At 37.0% G+C, this 16,383-nt stretch overlaps 1 protein-coding gene across 4 annotated transcripts in view; it reads left to right on the top strand.

The window, feature by feature from the left end:
- COL6A2 (collagen type VI alpha 2 chain) overlaps window positions 1-16,383 on the top strand; it is a 51,600-nt gene that overhangs the window by 16,878 nt on the left and 18,339 nt on the right. For all 4 annotated transcript variants that reach the window (XM_087949282.1, XM_087949283.1, XM_087949284.1 and 1 more), the window contains exons 9-19: window positions 411-437; window positions 527-571; window positions 1,492-1,545; window positions 3,014-3,076; window positions 5,942-6,004; window positions 6,887-6,976; window positions 7,601-7,663; window positions 8,911-8,973; window positions 13,245-13,307; window positions 14,066-14,128; window positions 15,337-15,387. In XM_087949282.1, coding sequence (XP_087805408.1) covers window positions 411-437; window positions 527-571; window positions 1,492-1,545; window positions 3,014-3,076; window positions 5,942-6,004; window positions 6,887-6,976; window positions 7,601-7,663; window positions 8,911-8,973; window positions 13,245-13,307; window positions 14,066-14,128; window positions 15,337-15,387 — 645 coding nt within the window. The remainder of the gene's footprint in view (window positions 1-410; window positions 438-526; window positions 572-1,491; window positions 1,546-3,013; window positions 3,077-5,941; window positions 6,005-6,886; window positions 6,977-7,600; window positions 7,664-8,910; window positions 8,974-13,244; window positions 13,308-14,065; window positions 14,129-15,336; window positions 15,388-16,383) is intronic.

Below are 16,383 nucleotides of genomic sequence, written 5' to 3'. Positions count from 1 at the left end.
TTTAACCCAATTGGCCAGACGGGGCTGAACATTGCAACTGAAGTCTGGTAGTGGGTATAGGAGTAGGGAAGACCTTCCATGTCATTTGTTCTAGGGCAGTGGTTCCCAACCTTTTTTTTGCCCCGCACCCCTAAAGAAATTTCACTCGAACCTCGCACCCCCTGAAATAAATAATAAATAAAAATGCCAACATATAGCCAATATCCTATTATTTACCTGGACTTTTCTCTCACCCCCTGGAATATCGTCGAGCACCCCAGGTTGGGAACCCCCGTTCTAGGGTAATATTTAGTGACACAGAATTATTTCACTCTGTCCCAGGTGATTTCTTAACTGGCTGTCATGCTGTTGTGGCTTCTTTTTAAAGGAAGCAGGGCTTGACTCATCTTGTTTTCTTATATCCTTTGTAGGGAGAGTTTGGAGCAGATGGACGAAAGGTAAGGTTTGACAGAGGAACATAAGACATTATTTCACTATTGGTCTTATGGAAAAAGCTGTCTCTAATGCTTTTGGTCTTCGATTTCAGGGAGCTGGTGGTACTTCTGGAAGAAATGGCACTGATGGACAGAAGGTAGTCTGGTTTTTAGCACTATAATGTCAGTCTTTTGTTTACATTGATGAAATGCCTTTTTAAAGGAGAATGAGCTCCCTAAATATAAGCTTTAATTGGCAATCTAAAACAGGAAAATGGCCCAGGCAGATCATTAGTTTTCCTGTTCATTTTGTAACTGAATATTCATTGCTTGTTGGTAAGTTCTTCTGTCTCATTCTTGAAGTACTCTAATATCCACATCCTCATTTCATTTAATTTAATTGGAAGAAAAATAACTAATTTACAGAAAAAGTCATTTGACCTGTCTGAAAATTTGTCCACACCATCTTGTGTATTGATCCTGAATAGTTGAGATGCATCTAAAATTAGTGGAGCCCCTATGAGTTATCGCCTTATCACCCACAACTTTTTTTAGACTGGAGTTACTGCTCTTCTCTTGGCACTTGGCTGCTACTGTTAAATCGAAGTAAGGCAATTCATGGAAAACAGGCCTCAGGCAACTTCCCAGCCTTACTTTTTGCAGCTTACCAGGATAATGCTGTTAACATTCAGTGGAAAAATGACAACTTTTATTACAATGGCTTAAAAAAAAACCTTCTTAAAATGAATTAAGATTTCACCTAGATATTTTACACTTATGTAACTCCTGGGAGGATGAAAAAAAGATATAAATGCTGATACAAGGTCTCCTGCCATGGGCAGAGGGTTGAACTACGAGGCCTGAAAGGCCCCTTTCCAGGCCTGTGATTCTATTTTATTCATTCTGAAATGCAGCTCAGTCCTCTTGGTTCAATCTCTCTCTAGTTCCTTCAATAAAGAGGTCCTGAACTGCTGGTGGAGGGTGCTGAAGAAGAAATTTAAGTACCTTTGTGGGTTTTCCACCTCAACCCCTGTTTAACATTGCTCACAATCTCTCCTTTCATATCTAATGCTTTCAGGGCAGGATGGGGCGGATTGGACCTCCTGGCTGTAAGGGTGACCCAGGCGAAAGGGTAGGAGTGCTTTCTCTACAGTGTCAACTCTTTTTTTCATATTCTTATAAAATGTATGCAAAGGAGATTATTATACTCAACATGACTTGGGAATTTTATGGATGATTAAAAAATATTAGTGGTTTTTTTTTTAAGAAAAACAGACCTTGAAAATAAATAAATGGCATTGGTTTGTTTGTCAATAAAAACAAATGAAAAACTGAAACAAGAAGGTGACATTTATTTACAAATTTTGTACAGATCTTCAAGGTGAATAATAAAGTACAGTGATACAGAGTGTTCTGAAAGAGCACTTTCAGAATGTGCAAACAAATTAATCAATGAATTAATAGTAGAAAGGGGAAAAATCCTTTAGGGAAAAATGATTCAGTAATGTTTAATGCACCATGGATATATAGTTAGCTTATGGTTCTTTTCAGTTGCCTGTAATCATTCAATCATAATACTGTAACATCCACCAACAATCACACCTCTATAAAACACACTCAGTCACATTAGTCAAACTGCTTGTACCATAGCAGTGCAAATTCAAGTATGTATCAATGGGTGGGATGCAACCTGTCTTCCCTTTTTACAGGCAATGTGTACATTTACTTGGTTTTTACATGATTTGATAATATGTTTCTACCTTTTGCTTTAGCATTAGCTGACTGGGACATGTTTAGGAGGATGCAGATTATAAGTACAGTAAAAACAACACAACAATAAGTATTACATATCGACACCTGTGGCATGTGACTAATGCCAGAATGGTAGGCAGTATTAGCAATTGCTGGATCTTAAATCTGTTCTGCTCACAAATAGTTTACAAATTTTACCATCCTTTCAATTTCTACTCTAGAATAATGATCTATTATTAGTGTGTCCAGTTCTCAGCATATTTTTTTAAAGTTCAGAATGTGAATTACACCATTATGCTGAACAGAAGCTGTGAACTTCATTAAAGTTCATAAAACGTATGAAACTTTCACACACCTTTTGTACAAAAGACACGGGAACTAGCTTCACTTTGGAAAGTAAAAAGTTTAACATAATTTTGGTTGTTGGCAGAACTGATATGTAAGCAAAGCCATCATGTTTACTACTTTACTGGATTCCGTCCTCAGCATTCAGATTTGTACCATATAAAGTTCTGAGAAGGGTGAAATCTACCTCCGAATATGCAGAGTCTTTTTACTTTTTTTCCCCTATTATACTGCCACCAAATAATTCCACTTAGATCTTACCTGAATTCTCTCAGGTGCATTTCTAAAATGCCATCTACTTAAAGCAAGGGAAAAAAATAAGCATCAGGATGGATATCATGAGGTGTTTTCACACCTCATGTGAAATCTTATATTATTATATAATATATTATTATACTATGATGTCTACAGTCACAGAATACTTTCCTATTATTTACATTCTACTTTTCTAAATGAAAATGGCTTCTAACTAAATCCTCCCGTGTCCCCACTTTTTGTTTTAGGGTCCTGATGGCTACCCAGGAGGCCCTGGTGCTAAAGGGTCACCGGGAGAGGAAGGGATAAAGGTCTGTACCATTCCATACTGGCGGAAACTAAAGGCAGCATGACATGGTCAGGAAGAGTAAATTCAAACAAAAGCAGTGCATTAATCTGGCTGATTTCTCAGTTGAGAAACAGAGACAGTTTCTCAAGATATTTCGTTTAGAAAAAGGATAGTAAAAGGAAAGGAACATGGTAGAGATTTGTTTTGAAAAAAAGATTTTTAGAACTTTGGGTTACAAAGTAAGAAAACAAAAGGAAGTTGCTCTTCACTCAGGGAATCCTAGGGCTCTGCTGAGATTTGGAATGGACCTCCAAAAGGTGCTTCTCGGAGTGTGGGAATATCAGTGGTCCATTTGCAGCCTCTTCAAGGAGCTCTGCTCTTTTCTTCGACTGCAGAGCACCTTCAGAGGGCAAGCCTGGTGAGGAGATAGGCAGCTTCTCTGCAGCATCACAAAGTAACTGCAGGTTTGCTGTGTTCAGTTGATTTTACCTTTATAATAAAACAAGTCTTATGATGAGTTTCAATTTGAAAAGGGAGCTGGAAATTCTGAAAAGTAAGGTAAGGAAAATGCTGTTGTCAGTAGGAAGACAGCTAAGAGCCATTTAGAGAACGTTTTTCTTGCATGTCTCTTTCCATTTCCCAGTTGCTAATCTTTTCCCACAGGTGAACTGTTTAATTGGGAATTCAAATCCAGCTTAAATTATGTTAGGCTTGTCCCAACTTGAGCATTTAGGTAAGAAAGACCCTCAACTCCATGGTTGAAGTCAAGCAGTTACAGTGCAAGCAAAGCTGGATCTGAATGTTCCTGCCCAAAGCCTGCGATTTTCCCACTTCCCTGGCCCACCCCCCTTGACCAACCATCAGTGTCCAGTAGTATTTGCTATAGATGCTTTGGGAATGGCTTTGAGGTTTGGTTGCTCTTCGGTGGAGTTTTGCATTCCGATCTCATGCTCCATCTTTGATCAGCCAGTTCAATCTGGATTGACACCTCTGGTTCTTGTAACCATGTCATTCTCCCCCTTCCTACTCCCTACTTCCCTGATCTCCTCCTCACCCATCCCCGCATGTACATTTTATGGTGGGATGCCCGAAAAGCAGGCTATGCTGAAGTTGGCAGGCCTGATAGTGAGGGATGATTTAAAAGGAGGAAAGCACAATGCATTCCTCTGCCTCAATGCACTGCTGTTAAATTACATTTAAAATGAGTCATTTATTTCTAGCTCTTCCATCACTATCAGAATGGGATGCAGCTTGTTTTAAGGAGGGACTAATTTAAAGTCTGCATGGCTGGAAATTGAGAAAAGCTGCTTTAGATGCTTCTCAGTAATTCTGGATGCTTAGAAAACGGGCAAGAGAAATCAAGCAGGCTTCTCTGATTAGTTCTTTGCGGGTGGCATGAGCCAGGGCACAAAGTTTGGTTGATTTTTTTTCCTATCGGGGAATGTTTTATGGCAGGGGTCCCCAACCGCCGGTCCGCGGACCGGTACCAGTCCGTGGAACAAGTCTACCGGCGTCTGGTTGCTGGCGCCGCCATCTTTTTTGGTAAAAGTGCCCGGTGAGCTTTTCCGGTAGAAAGCTCACCGAAACACTTTTTTCATCAAAAAGATGCGGCGCTAAGCTTTTCAGTGAGCTTTTCCGGTAGAAAGCCATTTCTACACCGAAAAAGCTCACGGAAGCGCTGTCACCGCCACTTTTTCAAAAAGATGGCGGCGCCCAGTTGATGCCGGTACCGGGTCATGGCGCCAGCTGATGCCGGTACCGGGCCGCGGCATCAAAAGGTTGGGGATCACTGTTTTATGGCACAAAATTAAGTTTTCCTGTATCTGAATGTGGAATCGTATTACCTATTTTGTTTCTATACTTATGCGTATGTCTAATCCTGCTCTATTTTTTCTTATCTCTGTAGTCTTCTATCTCTATGTTCCTCTGTTGCTAATTGCTAACTTTCTCATGGATGTCCCAGGCCATAGATTGTGACTTGGAGAAAAATTGCATTGGCTGGTAAAATTTGGACTCCCTATACAAGAAATTATTCTGATCCATTGCAAATTCTTCTTTTTGTTCTCTCTCTTTTGTAGCTTAAAAGTAAAGTTTAACAGTTTCCACCCCCACACACACCCCCCCCCTAATCTCTGACTTCTGGGATAAATAGATCTACCTGGGAGACCTTCTTCTGAGACATGTATCAGCAGTGAGAATAACACTGCCTTTGCCGCACCTCCTTCACCTTTTGGTGAATATAGTTCCACTAACTTTTACAGTCCTTGTCTATTTGAGAGGACAGTTTCCTCCCCTTTCAGCCTAGTTTTTAGAGACAGTTTTGCCCCCTTCAAAGTACACCACTGCTCCAGCCAGCCACCTTTCTCAGACCAGGCTAGATGGATTAGCCTTTACTGTGTCAACTTTAGGTAGGAGTTACTTATTACATCTTCGCTTGCTTCTGACCAACTCTTGTTGGAGCATCTCTTTTACTGCTGGGTTTCACTGGCTGCTGGTCCGGGTTCCAATCATTTCTTCCTTGCCATTTGCCCCTTTCCTCGCCATCTCTTCCCAGCTGGTGCTCCTTTGCCTGCACTTAGACCTCTGAATCTGGTTTGTCCCATGCTAGTCCCTTCTGCTCCACTCGTTCTCTTCTCTTTCATCTAATTTTTGACTCAACTCACCTTCTCTCCACACTTTCAATTTCCTTCTCAGCTTCCACCATACATCCTTCTGCTGGGCGTGACCACAACATAGTTTGATTGGGACAAATTTCATTCTGATTCCAGTAATATGTGTATACATGCATGCATATGTAAATAAGACAACTATAATGGTAACAACTGTAACTGTGACAACTATAATTAAATTGTAACTTACATGCATTGTTTACTACATCTTGTTTCAGGGAGATCCTGGCCGGCCTGGCAAACATGGCCCACCTGGTCCCGATGGAGAACTCGGAAGTTCTGTATGTATAACTTTGTGACTTTTCTGAAATAATTAAATTCTTTGAACTTCAGAGCCACACGCTGACTGTAGTGCATCAGGAACATGATTTGAAAATGCAGATATGATATATCTATCTATGTTCCTTTTATAGCAACTGTAAAAAGTTAGGAAAATAGGAACCTTGGTTAGACTGAGCTAAACATAAACTAAACTCCTCTAGCAAACGAAGTAAATGTTAATGGGGGGGCATTCATTTACATTTACATTTGGGGACAACTGCTTATTGGAAGTATGATTAAAATAAAGTACCTAAGAGAGTATGTGTTTCCAAACTGCAAAATCCAACAGTTGCACTCCCTTCTGTACAAATTTCACAATTCATGCCAGGGGTCTCCAATCTTGGCAACTTTAAGCCCGGAGGACTTCAACTCCCAAATCTGGCTGGGGAATTCTGGGTGTTGAAGTCCTCCAAGCTTAAAGTTGCCAAGGTTGGAGACCCCTGATCCATGCTATTGATTGAACTCTCTAATGTTGTGCTTGAAACTATCTGTAGGCAGATGGTCTGAAGGTAAGCGTTTTTCCAGTAATGCTTTTCTTGGAGAGACTTTTTCTTCCAATCCACTATTTTCAGAGCTATATTTAGCAGGACCAAAAACAATTAAAAAAAAAAACTGGCTAAAGAAATCTAGATAGACTCCTTAAAACTTGGCCCTTCCACCCTGATGATAATTAATTAATGATTTGTATTACAAGAGACAGGAAACAAATTTGCAAAAATCTAACGTTTGAAAGTGTGATTCAGTGGGATCAAGTCAGATAATCCTCTGGAATACTACCTTTTGTTGTCCAAAAGCCTTGTCTAACAGGTTTTGTTCCTGTTGTTTTTCTTTTATTTTTAAAGGGACCAAAAGGATACAAAGGAGAACCTGGTCTTCCTGGTCTCAAGGGAAGTCCAGGCGAGAAAGGACTTGGGGGACCAAAAGGAGAAGCTGTAAGACCATTGATGCTTTCTAGCTTTGCTTTTTTTAATGCTTTTCAAAAGCAGGCTGCATTACTAGTCTTAAAAGACACCCAGAAGGGTGGTACTTCAGAGCTGCATGCAGTATCTAGATGCAGGTGCCAGATTTTCCTTATATAAACCTTGTGAAACAATTCACTGTATCAATCATTGTATGAAGATTTGGAGCTTCCAATTTCTTTCTTTTTATGACATTCAAATGTAAAAATGTACTATAGTGTTTGATCCTTAATTTTCTGCCTTAATATTTAAATTTTAATAAAATGTCTCCTCTTGGCACATATTAGTGGATGAAATGCACAGAAAACAAAAACAAATGAGAATTGTTTTAATTTTAAAATAAATACATTGTCTTTTTCCTCTTCGAGAACAGATCCACCAAAAGCTATATTAAGTGCAGAAGTCTTAATTTTGAAAGGTTGCTCTGGTCTGAATTTTGCTCTAGTTCACTGATAATCAAATATTTTTATTTGGCTTTCCTTTCCTGATAGTATCTTCATGTCTGGGTACTGTTTGTGCAGCTGTTTAGCATTTCAGTGAAGTAATCTACATTAGGAGTTTGATTTAAAAATAATAATTTTACTCTGTTTTGCTCAGGGTCGTCGTGGTGATCCTGGAGACATAGGAAAACCTGGAAATCAAGGATCCAAGGGGGAAAAAGTACGTTCACCAAGTATCCAAAACAATAGATATAAACCTTTTCAACGCTAGTGCTTATAAAAATCTCTTGGGAAAGGGAACGATACATGTAGATTTCTAGTGGAAATGAATAAGCTATAAAAAAGAACCAAAGGTTGTCTGAGAAAAGTTTTTACTTGCTTCCTAAAAAGACTTGCTTGATTCCCAGTCCTTCCGGGAAAATAAAGGGAGCTGTTACTAATGATGTTCTTTTGCCTTTATTAATTTTTCAGGACACGTTGGTGAATTTTATTTCTTAGCTGGAGTTCTTATAAACTTCAATCAGTTTACCAGTGTATTTTTTGGCATCTGCCTGCCTGATTTGACTTTTAAAGTTTAACAAAATAATATTGGGAAAGTGACGTTCTGCAAAGCAAAGTTCCAGCCTTCAGAATTATCTGAGTTCCATGAGCATTCTTTGAAAATAAGAATGGAGTATGGTGGCAGCTAGTCTGCAAAACAAGCTGAGAAGGATAGATAAGGAGAAGCCAAAAGGGGACAAGATAAAGAGGCAGCATCGCTTTCCTTCTGGCAAAGTAGCATTTTATACTTGGCCATGTCCACTATGTTTAACACGGCCCGTTATAGCTTCTGAAAGATTTAAGTATTAAGTAATAGATATTAACTATCCATTGACTCAAATGTCTGTAAACCCTTTTTAGGCTTTTGACTTTATTTTTAAGAGTGCAGTGGCGCAGTGGTTAGAATGCAGTATTGCAGGCTACTTTTGCTGCCTGCTGGCTGCCAGCAGTTCAGCAGTTCGAGTCTCACTGACTCAAAGTTGACTCAGCCTTGGTAAAATGAGGATCCAGATTGTTGGGGCAATATTCTAACTCTGTAAACCATTTAAAGAGGGCTGTAAAGCACTATGAAGCAGTATATAAGTCTAAGTACTATTGCTATTGCTACTTTTAGTTATGTTTACCTGTTGCAATAAACAGGACAATAAACAAATTTAGAGATCAATAAGAAAGTATTTCTTATTTTATGTATTCATAATCATGTTTATACTTGTATCTGTTATCTAATACATGCTTGACAAAATAAATAAAATAAATAAATATTAATTCAGGTCCCCAATGTTTACCTTAAATCATGGTTTTAATGTTAAATTTATGGATGGATGGATGTCTTGCTGGAGTTTTCTCTCATACATCCAGTTATTAGGCATAGTAAGCTATAATAGAGTTGAAAGCAATAACTAATATGAATTATTTCTTTATTCACAGGGAGATCCTGGTTTTGAGGGACAAAGGGGTCTACCAGGAGAAGTTGGAGAGAAAGGAAGAAATGTATGAAAGAATATTAATCAATGCCTCCCCCATTTAGACTTCTCTAGCCATTACTTGAAAAGTAGATTGAAAAATGTTTCCCTATTATTATGGATATTTACATGTTATCGGTTTACATATACTGCTAGAATTTGTGAGCCTGCTAAAATATCCTGGTAAAATGGCACTTTATTATGTTAAATTTAAACAACTTTGATGCTCAATTCCTGACAGAAGAAAAGAAAGATGGTAGGGGAGGGGAACAAGAAGTTCAGTCACAGCTATCCACTATTAATTATACTACTTAATAGAGATGATGGGAAACAGGAATCTGGAGTTTTCTCTGAATAACTTTTGTCCTCTAAAAAGTGTCTTAATAACTTTTAATATTTTTTTTAATAAAAGCTTTATTTAAGTTTTCACTAAACATACAAATACAAATAAAATATCTTTTTTTGAGAACAGCGTGGCCCCGGGTTATCACTTCTCCATACAGACATAAACTCAATACATATTTATCTTATACAGTCTAATCCATATCTTATAACTATTTTCGCAATTTTTTCAATAGCTTTTCCCTTTTTTTACTTCCTATAGCCTTATTTTAAATTATCTCATTCCTTTCTTAATTCAATTACATATCTTTTTCTAATTTTTAAAATCTTTCTAATCAATGTTTTTATACTTTCATCTGTCCTGTTTACAATTTCATGTTATCTTTTCTCATAAAACAAATTTTCCCTGTAATTACTAGACTGGAGTGTAACACCTTTGTATCTTTTTTCAAATCTTATTGAAAAATTTAAGTTACACCTTTACAGTTATAACATTCATTTTCTAACCTCTATTTTATAACACATACCTATTTTCAATCAAATTCTACTTGGCACATTCCCTTAAAATACACACTAAATTCTTAAAAGAAAAACGTATATATGTATATATATCTGTGTATATATGTATAACAATAGTAAATGGAATAATTATTCTATTCAAGTACAGCTCTACCATTAATATTAATAACAATCTTTTACATTTCTTTTTCTTTTAACAAACATTACCTAATAATATCAGTTGTCTTTCACTTTAATCATCTATATTTCATATTTTACTTATTACTGCCTTTAAATAAAAAAAAACCAAACAATAGTTATTAACAGTAGTCAATAAAGTTATTATTCTTATTCAAGTTCATCTTTTCAACTGATAAAAATCTTCCATGTTTCTTTTCAGTTTTTTTTAAACGTTATTTTTAAATCATTGTGAGCCTTATTCTCTTTACAAACAAATATTCCACTACACATCAAGAGAAATTTTTTCTATCACTTTAATCATCTAACATATTATATAACAATGCTATCCCATGCACCCTTGCAGAATCCTCTCTTTTAACCATTGTCTCTGTGTCTTTTAAATAGGTTTATACCTTTAATTCTTGTACGTTTTTCCTGTACCTCTACATCTTGTTTCTGTCTTTTGTAGCTTCTTTTCCTTTCCCTCTTCCCTCTCTTCTTCTCCCTCCTCTTTTTATTCCCTTTTCTGTCTGATTCTCCCTTCTGTGATCCTCCCTTCTGCTTCTTCCTGATATCATGATTACTTTTCAAATGACTCTCTTTTTTGGTTGTTGCTTCAGTGCTTAAGTTTTTAACTCCCTTTCCCCCCCCTTTCCCCTTTTTTACCCCGCTTAAAATTGCTTGGTCATTAAAGATGGCTTCTTCGTTGTCCCGTCCTTCTTGTTCTGCCAGCGTTTCTTGTTGTTTTTCATAGTTCAAGATCTCCATTTCTAAAAATTGAAATACGAAGCCAAAAGAACCTCTTCTGTCTTGTGCTTCTTCTTTTTGTTCTTTAAGTCTCACTTTTAACTCTTCAAGGAGTGATGCCATTTAAAAAAAATTTAAACAACCCCCAATTGATTTTATTTTATTTCATTAGGATCCTCCATCCAAAGTTCCAGGAATCATCCAATAATCCAAAACTGTTTCTTGCTTCTTTTCTCACTTTCTCTTTCCAGAGGCTTTGTTATCTTGTAACAAAGTTTTAGCTACAATGTATCTTTTACAAGCCTTGTTAAAATTCCACTATCAATTTTTTTTTAAATTCCAGGTGGTCTCCTCCATTTTCCAGATTCCACCCTCTTTTTTCCTTTTTCCCTCTGCTGCTTTCTTTCTTTTTTTAAAGAAAGTTTTTAAATTATCCAAGAATCTTTATCCCTTTGACACTTTATTTTCAGCTAGAAATAGCCTATCAATGTCAAAGTGGATTAGTATCAATTTCTTATTCGAATCTCTTCTTCTTAATGTTCCTGGTCAGTTAAAACTGTCAATGTTAGAGGAAAAAAGCCAATTCCGTTTCCTTTCCCTTTCTCTTTTGCAGCTTAAAATCTTTTTTAGGAATAGTATTAGTCTTTAAAATTCAGGTTCCAGGTACCTTAAATAGATGTAATAATTTTTAATTTTTAATTGTCTGGATAACTTGTGTTCTAAAAATTGTCCTCTATAGATTCTTCACTTCCACCCCCAAAGTCTTGTCTCTTTGTTCATACAACTTTCTGAGATTGGGTCTCCTTTCCAACTGGGTTAATATTAATGTTTAATATTTCAATTTTGAGGCTTCCATGACTCTTAAGTAGCTAACAGTTAAAGAGTGAACTTTAAAAGAAACAATCTTTTAACACAGTTAAAAGAAATGATATACGTCATTGTGATGTATACATTCCATGTGATTAAGGAACCTCATAATCAAGAAGTGTCCTGATAGTCTTTGATAGCTGTTAAAACATCTTTCATAGTGTGCATTTAAGAAAATATAGTCTAAAGACTGCAAAGTTATCTAATAGAAATTGTTCCCCCTTATTCGTTTTTGCAATGAAAATTTTTTTTGGCCATTTCTGCAGTATGAGTTTCTAAGTCTCTGGTGCAACTCAAAGTTTGAAATATAATACAGCAGGAAAATTGAATTCTGATGAACAATAAATGTTTTGTTTTCCTGTTTTGCAATAATCATTAAATTAATTTTATAGGGATTGACTGTCAGTTGCTTGTCAACATATGCTTTTTTGAATGAGTTCAGGCTTGGTAGGCATAAATCTGTGAAATCAGTTATGGCTAAAACAAGATTGACAACATATAAGCAAAATGTTTCTGTGATATTCTAATATAGGTAGTCCTTGACTTAGAACCATTCATTTAGTGACCATTCAAAGTTACAGCAGTACTGAAAAAAGTAAATTATGATCAGTCTTCAACTTACAATCATGATAGCATTCCCATGGTCACGTGATCAAAATTCGAGCACTTGACACCTGGCATGTATTTATGACAGTTGCGCTGTCCCGGGTTCATGCAATTACTATTTGTAACCTTCTCAACTGGTTTCCAACTTTTAAAGTCAATGGAGAAAACCAGATTCACTTAACAACCATATGAGTCACTTAATTGCAGTGATTCGCTTCACGTTCACTGTGGCAAAAAAAAGGTTGTAAACTGGAGCACAACTCATTTGCTTAGTAACAGAAATTTGGGACTCCATTGTGGTTGTAAGGAGTGCTTATATATGTTCTGACCAAGGCTTCTGAGAACATAATTACGCACACGCTTATTTTAAAAACAAGTCTTGTTTTATTGTAATGCTGGGAATTATTTTCATTCCCAGTCAGTAATGAATCTCAAACAGTCCCTCGAGATAAGCACCCACCTTTTGTTCCTGTGAAGTGCTACCAATAGCAGAAGTATCAAATAAACTAGAACAAAACCAACTGAAGTACAAAGAGCTTCAAGAATGAGTCTTAACCGAACGAATGACTTTGCTTCCTGCAAAGGTTTCGTCATCTTTGCCTGTCCTTTATACCTTATGGGAGGGGCAATCGCCTCCCAGCCTTACTTCCGAGTCACCCCTTTTGTTTCAGCTGCTCTTGCCTTCTAGCAGCTCTGCACACATGCGCATTGGGAACAGGCTCCCCTGGGTCCTCTGCCTCGCTGCTGCCAGACTCTGAAGGCTCCGGAGGCAGCACCCCACTCCCAGATGGTCCTGGCCCCATCTCTGCATCGGACGCAGGACCCTCATCCGAGTCCTCTCCAGACTCCCGGACTGATCTCCTTTCTTTCCCACTGTCTGATTTCATTGCATTCTGCACAGGCTGCCAGCAAACCACAGCAATATATAATACAATAAATAGACTCATTTTCTCACGCTATGACTTAGGATGGCCTTACTCTCTATGTAATCCTCTATATTTCTACAGTATCTGAAGTGGGGGCTAGCTCTGACTGTTCATTTCACATTTTGTTTCACAGGGAGATCCAGGACCATCAGGCCAGCGTGGTGCACCAGGCCCTGTGGGAGATAAGGGCAGCCCCGTAAGTTTATCTAAGCACATTTACAGGAGACAGCAATTAAGTTACTCCCTATGACGTTGTTGCTTTCCAAGAGGCAGCAAAATAAGAAACTAATACATTTTCTTCCCCATGCAAACCATTTTAGTCAAGATTAAAACACTTGTTCTTTGCTTCTTGCTATAGATTTCACTTGTCCAGTTTTCCCTGTTTGATCCAAAATCTTGTCTTCTTTTGTTATTTACTAGAATTGTCCATAATAACCCAAGAGAATAAACAGTAATAGCACTTCAAATGATGTGTTGCATCTGCATTTCAAATTTGGGGGAAAGTGTTTATTAATTTTTGTTAATGTGCATTTCTCTCTTAGGATTTGAGTATAATTTGATTATAATTTTTAATTATGACATAATATTATAATAAGGAATGCAGTTCTTTATTAGAAAAAGTGATGCAAATAGCAAGAGATTGAAAAAAAATGAGAAAAGTTCAATGGTTAGACCAGGGATTTTAGAATGGGATTTGACACTACAGTATACTAAACTACAGTCTCTAAATGAATAAAGAAGCAGTGCCTGAAAATCAAGAGTGGCTGCATTTCAATACTGTTGCCTGTCATGGATTGGCAGAGAGCAGATGGAAGGAAAAACATGATTGGCTATATTTTGAAAAAAGGTAATACAGAGAACCCCTTGTAAGTGGAGGAGAGGATGTTGCTACTACACCTGATCATTCATTTCTCTATTCCATCTCTTTGTTTACTCCCCACTTCCTGTTTGCAGGGCTCAGCTGGAAATCCGGGGAGAGAAGGTGAAAGGGGCGACATGGGGCCTAAAGGACCCAAGGTAAGGCCTATAGCTACCAGGAACGGACTTAGGTTTGCTCTGGTTTGTTTTATAATATTAACTTGATTTAATCAGCTAAGACAGCCTTGTTTTAAGACTATGGTCAAGACAGAGGAGATTTTTTTTTTTTGTCATTCTCCATGTCTTTCTTGAAAATTCAGATTCATAGCATTTTTCATAAGTTGTTCATTATCTTTCTGTCAGTGTTTCTTGCCAGCTGAATTGGGTTATTCTATACTGCTTACTCATTAAAGGCCTATTAAGCTTAAAAGGAAAGTCAGTTTGATATAATGATTGAAGGTAGAACCAGGAGACTGTGAATTCTAGTCCTGTCTTAGGTGTGAAGTCATCTGAGTGGTTTGGGGCAATCACTTTCTCCTAGCCTTCGGAATGAGAAGCCTAGGAAGAAGGAGCCAATGGCAATAGCAAACCACTTCCAAAAAACCTTGCCAAGAAACCTGCAGGGACTTGTCCAGGCAGTTGTCAGGAGTTAGTGCTGACTTAAAGGCATATGCTAACCCACACACGTGCGCACACACACACACATACACACACACAGAGAGAGAAAAAAGCTCAGCCAATTATTTTTAATGGCGGTCATGAACAGACTTTTAAGTTGTAAAAAGTTTCTATCAATATTAACTATGATTTCTAAAATATTAATGTGATAAACATAAAGTTGGTTAGATTTTACATTTCTTATTGAGGTTTTTTGAGATTATGCCTAGCATGAAAGTTGTGGTTTCATTTTGAATTAAGTTTTCTGCATTGTACCATGTATATCTTTCCAGTACTTTTGATTTTTTTTTTTTATGTGTGTCTGCCACTTTTGGTAATTTTTTTCTTCTGTTTCCGGGCATTTCAATTGTCTATTATTGTATGTTTTCTTTATCGTGGTGATTATTGATGGAGTTGTATGCCATCTATAAAAAAATTTGGTACTAACTTCCTTTCAGATTATAAAAGAAAGCTTGGAGTAAATTTTATGGAATTGGTGATTTTATGGATGTTGCAATATGATTAAATCTGTGTAGTGTAAGCTGTCCAAAGTCATTAGAGTTTGTGGTATACAAATAATTGTAATATATAAATAATAAGAGCTAAGCTAATAAGAGCTAATTGTCATACAGATTAGCAAGAAGCAAACTTCTGGAGTCTTATATATGATATGTTTGAATTGTGTGTTTATTTTCTTGTTTTAATCATAGGGTGATAGGGGAAGACCTGGCTTAAGTGTTCCTGGTCCCAGGGGATCTCGGGTATGTTTTCATGGTGTGGCATATTTATATTAATTCCTAATATGAAAAGGCTTCTCAGAACAAAGCAGAAGTACCATTAGAAAAGTTCATTTGTGGAACAATCCGTGAGAAAGTCTCTTCTTTCTGTCTTTTATTCATCTACTTATATTTTTAATCCATTCAAGAACAGCAGTTTCCTGGTTGGTTTAGAAACCAAAAATCTCTCTCTCTCTTTCTCTGAGAAGGGAGAGTAATTTATATTCACATCCTTCTTTTTTGAATTTCTTAGAATGATCCTGCAAACATGCAGGAGTGTGGTTGTCTGTCAGTTTCAGGAAATGCTGCCAAATTTAAAGCTGTAAAAACAATGTCCTTGTGTGCATTTTTATTATGAAAGATAAAAACACAAGAGAGCCCTTATCCTTCTTTTAACGTTTACTAAAATAAGCACACACACACACACCCCGCTGCCTCCCAATATTTTCTAAAGAAATGAATCTCCTCTTCCAATCTCTTTTGCTCACATCAAGGACAAATAAAGGAAATGAGGTGAAAAATAAAGCAAAGCATTGGTTAAAAACATACACCAAAAATAAATTTCTAACTAAGCAGTATTACAAAAAAATTTCTTTACAAATAGATGAAGGAATTATCTTTGCAACAGGTTATTTTAAATGCAGATCCATTAAAAAATTGTGAAAAGGTTAATATTTAATATAATAAGAAAATGTTTCATATACAACTAGCATACTGTACATCTTAAACTGTTATTGTGAGGTAAAGAATATATTTTTGAACGTTTAAGCCATGTGCGTTCAATTCAATGTCCATTGACGGAGAAAACACTGACAGCAGTGATGGGATTCAAATTTTTTTACTACCGGTTCTGTGGGTGTGGCGTGGTGGGCGTGGCAGGGGAAGGATACTGTAAAATGTCCAGTCAGAGGTGGTATTTGCTGGTTCTCCGAACTACTCAAAATTTCTGCTACTGGTTCTCCAGAACTGGTCAGAACCTGC

This window comes from Notechis scutatus, chromosome 1 (genome assembly GCF_049901735.1).
Source record: "Notechis scutatus isolate UNSWTSFEM ecotype Mainland chromosome 1, rNotScu1.2, whole genome shotgun sequence".
NCBI lineage: Eukaryota > Metazoa > Chordata > Lepidosauria > Squamata > Elapidae > Notechis > Notechis scutatus.
The sequence above is the reverse complement of the archived record's forward strand: the minus strand, read 5'-3'. Positions and strand labels throughout refer to the sequence as shown.